General features: G+C 39.5%; 1 protein-coding gene across 1 annotated transcript in view; it reads right to left on the bottom strand.

Annotated features, from left to right (window-relative positions):
- Window positions 1-1157: 1157 nt before the first annotated feature.
- TXLNB (taxilin beta) overlaps window positions 1158-6000 on the bottom strand; it is a gene marked incomplete at its 3' end in the record, with an annotated part of 38331 nt that continues 33488 nt past the window's right edge. The window contains exons 8-10 of the mRNA XM_084257920.1: window positions 4446-4538; window positions 3145-3240; window positions 1158-1904 (exon numbers count right to left, since the gene is read on the bottom strand). Coding sequence (XP_084114046.1) covers window positions 1158-1904; window positions 3145-3240; window positions 4446-4538 — 936 coding nt within the window. The remainder of the gene's footprint in view (window positions 1905-3144; window positions 3241-4445; window positions 4539-6000) is intronic.

Genomic DNA, 6000 nt, shown 5'->3' with positions numbered 1-6000 from the left:
TCACAAATAATATGAGCTCGATGTGGTAGGCAATCACAAATAATATGAGCTTGATGTAGTAGATAGGGGGTGGGGGGGGAGTAACTTAACAAGGTCTGTTTGTTCAAAGTCCTTTCTGTGTCCCTTTGTCTCGGCAAGGCAAGGCAAACATTTGCTAATCAAATATTTGCTCTTCCTATCTTCCTGTAAATTGTCTTCCTCCTCTTGAAGCCACAGAACCCTATCTATTTCTCCCTGGCCCAGGATGGTATATGACACGTAGTCATATAGTATTAACATGTGCTTAACCACTTATATGTATATATTCACATGTATGTGTGTATACCCACACATAAGCACATATACCCATATGCACATATACATACACAGTTCTCCCTTTTCCACAGGGGGATATTTCTCAGACCGCCACTGGGTGCCTGAAACCAAAGAGTACCAAACTTTTTATATATTATGATTTTTTTATACATATGTATGTACCTATGATAAAGTTTAATTATAAATCAGGTACAATAAAATATTGACAATAATAGCAGAGGAATTATAACAATATAGTGTAATGAAAGTTTGTGAATGTGGTCTCTCAAACTATCTTATTGTACATCATATTTTCAGACAGTATTTGAAGTGGATTAACTAAAACTCTGGAAAGTGAAACAGCAGATAAGGAGTGACTACTGTATACATACACATATACACATATATGAATATATAGTGTATGTAAGACTTCAGTGGAATCTGGACATTCATTACTTACTATGAAACTTATTAAACTATATAGGGAAATAAATAGGACATCATGTTTTCAGTATTTATGTATTGTAGTGGAAGTCTTCAAACAGTAAATCTTAGTGTGCAGCAAGAAAATGAATTAAGTACTATCTTAATGGCAAATTAATATAAATTTGCTATCCATGTTTTGTTGCCATTTGGGAAAATTATACTATCAACTGGTGTTAATGAGAAAAGCTCCAAATCAGCTATAAATTGAGAATAAATAGCAAAGGCTGAATGTGCTCTGCATAACGTTTAAAATGTCTTGATTCTAATTTAGTCTCTTCCATTAGACATTCCTAGCCCTAAATGCCTCTTTCAGAGGACCATCTGTTGTGACGAAGAAGCAACTTCAGGAAGGGCAGCCTCCCAAGGTAGGCTGAGGCTTAGTCTACTTCCAGATGGGTGTCGACCACTTTGGGCAGTTGGGGAAGAGTTGAGGATGCTGTTGGTGGCCCCTCTGCTGCTGCTGGGGCTTGCCTATGGGGCTCACATCTAGGTACCCCACCTGGAATCTGCTCTCCTGCCAGGGGTTGTAGAACAGAACCATTGGCCTCCATCACCTGTTGGGGGGCCTTGGCTGGGGACTGTGGGGTTTGACTGGAAGCTTCTGCCCCTGGCTTTTGGGTCTGCTGATCACCCTGTGCTCCATGGATTTCTCCTTGGGACTCCTCTGGGGGCCTAGTGGCCTCATTGCCTCCTTGAGCCTCAGCCTGAGAAGTTGGGGGAGAGAGGGGGTCCTCTGAATGGCATGAAGGGCTCACAGGGGGTTGTTCCTGCTCCCTGACGGCAGAGTCACCACCCCTTAAAGGACTGCTGAGTTCCAGCTGGAGTCCTTTGGACTGGCCTGGGGTAGGCTCTGGAGACTGAATCACCATGAAGGCTGTGGCTAGACTTTTTACAGCATTGTGGACACTGCTGGCTTCCTTCATATCAACCTCTTCACCCATGGGAACTGTCGACTCTGCCTCTTCCTCGGAGGTAGGCTGACTTTGGTCGTCCTGTTCGGGCAATTTTGCTTCTCTAATTTTTTTGTAGAGTTCATTTCTCTCTTGTTGTAAAGCTCGGCAGAGGTTCTCTAACCTCCCAATTTTCATCACGAAGCACTCGTATTCTTTAGCTCTCAATGCTTTCTGTGATTTGAAAACACACAAACACACAGATAACACAACATGAGAAGCAAAATTGCCAGGATGCTCTCAGGAGACAAACAGAACCATTTGTTCAGGAATTTATCTACCAGGCTGTGGGCCTGGCCACAGAGGGGTGACTCATGTGTCAGGGACACCACTGCTTTTTTTCATTGTGTTCTTTACTCTGGTTAGAATTTTAATCATTCTGGTAGAATTTAGGAATGAAAAATGGCAAAGCTTCCCTCTGCTTCAGTCCAGGGCCTTTAAAATGTTAAAGTAGATGAATTTTCTGCTTCCAAGATTTAGAAGGCATAAGCAAAAGCTTGTGGCAAAATGAATGAGATGGCCTGGGACTTGGCTGTCAGTAATGCCTTATATTTTGTAGATTAACTGCCAGATGCTGATCCAGCAACCGTTTGATCTATGTTGATGAATAATAAGCACATCTCTTTGGAATATGTTGCAATTTGGGATGAATTATTAGAACAGTAATTATAAGCAGAGAAACTCACCGTGCACTAATTCATGATGCTGGCTGCTCACAATGCTCAATTCTCCTTTTTTCCCCCTCAAGAAATGGCAATGTGTTTGAGCGTGAAAACATTCCTATTTGTCTTCTTCCTTCACTTCCTGTCCCCCTCTGTGCTATGTCGTGCCCTTTAAGACTTTTTCCCATTTGTTTATGTGGAGAGAATTTCACCTGTCAGCTCTGCCTCCCATATCAAGGCTCATGTGTCTTTTTCTTCATACTCTCAAAATCTGGTCAGAGTCTGACATAATATCTGTATTTAAATGCCTCTGGGAGGAATTAAATGCTGTCTCTCACATCTGTAAGATAGAACATATCCTAGGAGGTTGGTGTCTTGGTGTCCTGGTGTCTTTTCTCAGGAGGTGCAAATCAACTACTTAATTTATCTTATAACTGTGATGTGCAAGTCAGACCCTTGTCCTTCCCTTAAGGAATTCACAGTCCAGCAGGCATGGAGCTGCTTTGGGGACAGCTTTGGAATCAACAAATAGACATGTGACATAGGGAAACAAAGTTCTTTATGAGCCTGCACTTGATTGTAAATGACTTTTTCCTTAATTATGTTTTTATTACAATTTCATCTATCACTTCCCAGAAAAATTCAGTTCTTTCTCAAAGGTAATCGTTTGTGCTTTTAAGTTAACATTATTTCCTAAATATGACTGCCTTGGCTAGACAGGGGAAAGGAAGCTAAGAGACAGGCTTTCTTACCTCCTCAATCATGTCCAGCAGAGCTTTGTTGCAGTTCTCAAATCGGGCTTTCCACATGGCCGTGTCCTTCTCCAGCTTCTTCATTTTTTTAGTTGTCTACAGAAATCAGAGTGTTCTAATGTTATTCCTGAAGAGTTACTATATCTAAGAAACTATTAGTTTCATTTGTGACATCAAGAAAAGTCTTGTGTTACCAGTTGCTGAAACAAACAAAAGTTCGATGTCAAGGAAAAAGACTGAGTGGGGAGACTCAAGATTTATTTCTGAATCATCTAGGTCAGTGGTGAACAGGCTGATCTACAGCAGAGCTATGCAGGAAAAAGGAAACTACTCATTGCCATGTTGCTTTGTCGTTGCTTTTTCCTTCATTTAGCATGAAAATGAACTTTATTGCCTCCCAAGAAGATAGTGTGCAATTTAGATTATTTACTTTATTGATAGAAGGCTAACAGTGAGAAAACTGGCCAGTCTTTTTAGCCATTAAAATGTTGATACTCTGGGCACATCTGAGAAGAAATCACACAAAGGCAGTTTCTGTTTTCTTGTTCTTCACATTTGTAGAGTGCAGTAGGGTTCATGAAATGTGATCACATATGTTATTCATTTCATCCTTGAAACAGTCCTGCAAGAAAGGTTCCATTTTCACCTCTACTTTATCAATGGGGGTACTGAGGTCAGAAAGGAGGAGTCACCTTTAGGCACTCTGTTTTGCTTCTGCTTTTTCCATTCCCATTGGAGGCGTCTATGTTCATGGGTTCTACCAACCTTTATATCAGTTCCCTGAATCCCAGAATGCAGAGCCCACATATAAGGAGGGTTGACCATAAATTGTATTTGGATTTTCAACCCTGTATATAGGAGGGCAGGCAGCTTTAACATCCGAGCTAGTCAGGGGTTGACTGTACATCATGCCACATATCTTTCCTTCTAAGGAACCTGTAAAATGGTATTTTCTACTCTGACATTCTACTTTTGCTTATTTGCATAAAGTTATCTAGATTAGATATTTTTTGATTTCAGTATAAACATGATGTTAAATTTTTTGGTTTGTTTAGAAAGAGTTATCCACACACTAGAAAGAAGAAAGTATTTTTCCTCTGAATAAGAATGTATCCTAGTGCTTTTGGACTCTTCCTAAGAACAATCTAACAGATACTTACCAATAAAAAAATACAGCCCAAATCTCATTTGCACCTATAATGTTTCATTACTTCATGAAGTGTACTGAAATATCTTAGAGAAAAATGAACCCAAAAGAGAATTGTCTATCAAAGTAGAAAATGTCAATATTTCATACTCACTTTATCCATTTCCTGTTTGAAAGTGGCAAACACCTCATTGCTTTTTGTCAGGGTGCCCTGGAATTCTTCAAACCTCCCAGAGTAGAGAGTAAGCTGTAAACAGGGAAACTTTTAGAAAGCTTCTGGAACAAAGCATTATGTCATTGTTCATCATTTGAGACGAAAAATGATTTAAGGGAATTCTCAATACAATGTTAATAATATTCACTGCTTTATTTACTATGAAATCAACCTAGGCCAGTGACTACTGTTTTCTCTCACACTATTATGCTGGCCTGAGGCACGGCTGACTCAGGTGTCATAGTTCCTCTCTCCTTCTGGAGCAGGAAGGGACCCAGGGGCCGTCCACAGTACCTCTCCTGCCAGGGGCAGAAATAGAAACAAACCATTCTAGGTTTAGTAATAACAATAATTGCCCCAACATGTCACTTTTAAAAGGATTGATCAACACACACACATTCTTTTGACTGAGCACTAAAATTTAATTGCCAACACTCAGCATATAGGAAACAGAAATGTGTCCGGAATTATCCGAGCAAACTTGTGAGGTTTGGTTGGGAACAAATTCAATTATAATAGTGGTTGCAGAGGAATCGCCTCTCATCCTGTATAAATAAGATGAGGACATCTACGTTTAAAGACTATGATTACCCATCGTTAACAATTTACTCACTGATATTTCCCCTTGGGCAGCATTTTATGTCTGCATTGTCAGAAATTGCTGACTTTCCATGTCTTCTATCATCTTCATCCTTATTGATCCAATGAACACTCTATTTGTAGTGACAATTGTATCCCATTGATCATCTCTGACATTTACTCTGTTGCCTTGGTTTGTATAATTGAAAGTCAGGCATCTCTCTCCTACGTGGGAATCAAGCCCCAAACTGGCAAGCTGTTGTTTTATTACTAAAAAGTGACTTCGATCTAGGGAAACATGACCTGTCCTTGACATTTCCCTTGCTGAGAACAAGAAATGGAGACTAGCATCTTCCTCTCCTCCCATAACTTTAAAGACATTGTAAAACCAAAGAAAATGTTTCCATGGTATACAAAATAATTTGTGATAGGCTAGTTTTCAAAGTTTAAAATTTAAAAAAATTATAATGTTGATACTTTCCAAGAGGAACTTGTTTAAACATTATTATATATGGGGATTTGAGGTGTTTCTATTATTCTGAGTGACCGATTATTAGATTTTGAAAGCACCTTGAAGACAACAAAGATAGACCAAGGAGGGTCATTGCAGAGAAAGCCTCATGTGACAGCAGGGCAATGGAGAAGGCAGTATTAATTCAGCTCAGGGCCATCCTTCTGTAGCTCTGGGAGTTCTCTGCATTCATGAACTAGAGCTGAACAGGATCTCAAGATCATCTTTTATAGTGGTCCTTAAATTCTTCTATAATTATACAGAAGACTATATATATTTAAGACTATAGACTATGCGTGTGTGTATGACTCCCTGTATCTTATATTTTGTGATATCAGTCATTACCTATGAAATAATATGGAACTTCCTTGACTAACGATAAGGTTATATTCTGATAAACCCACC

The sequence above is a fragment of the Talpa europaea genome (assembly GCF_964194135.1).
Source record: "Talpa europaea genome assembly, chromosome: 2".
Classification (NCBI taxonomy): domain Eukaryota; kingdom Metazoa; phylum Chordata; class Mammalia; order Eulipotyphla; family Talpidae; genus Talpa; species Talpa europaea.
This window is presented reverse-complemented; position numbering and strand designations above follow the sequence as displayed.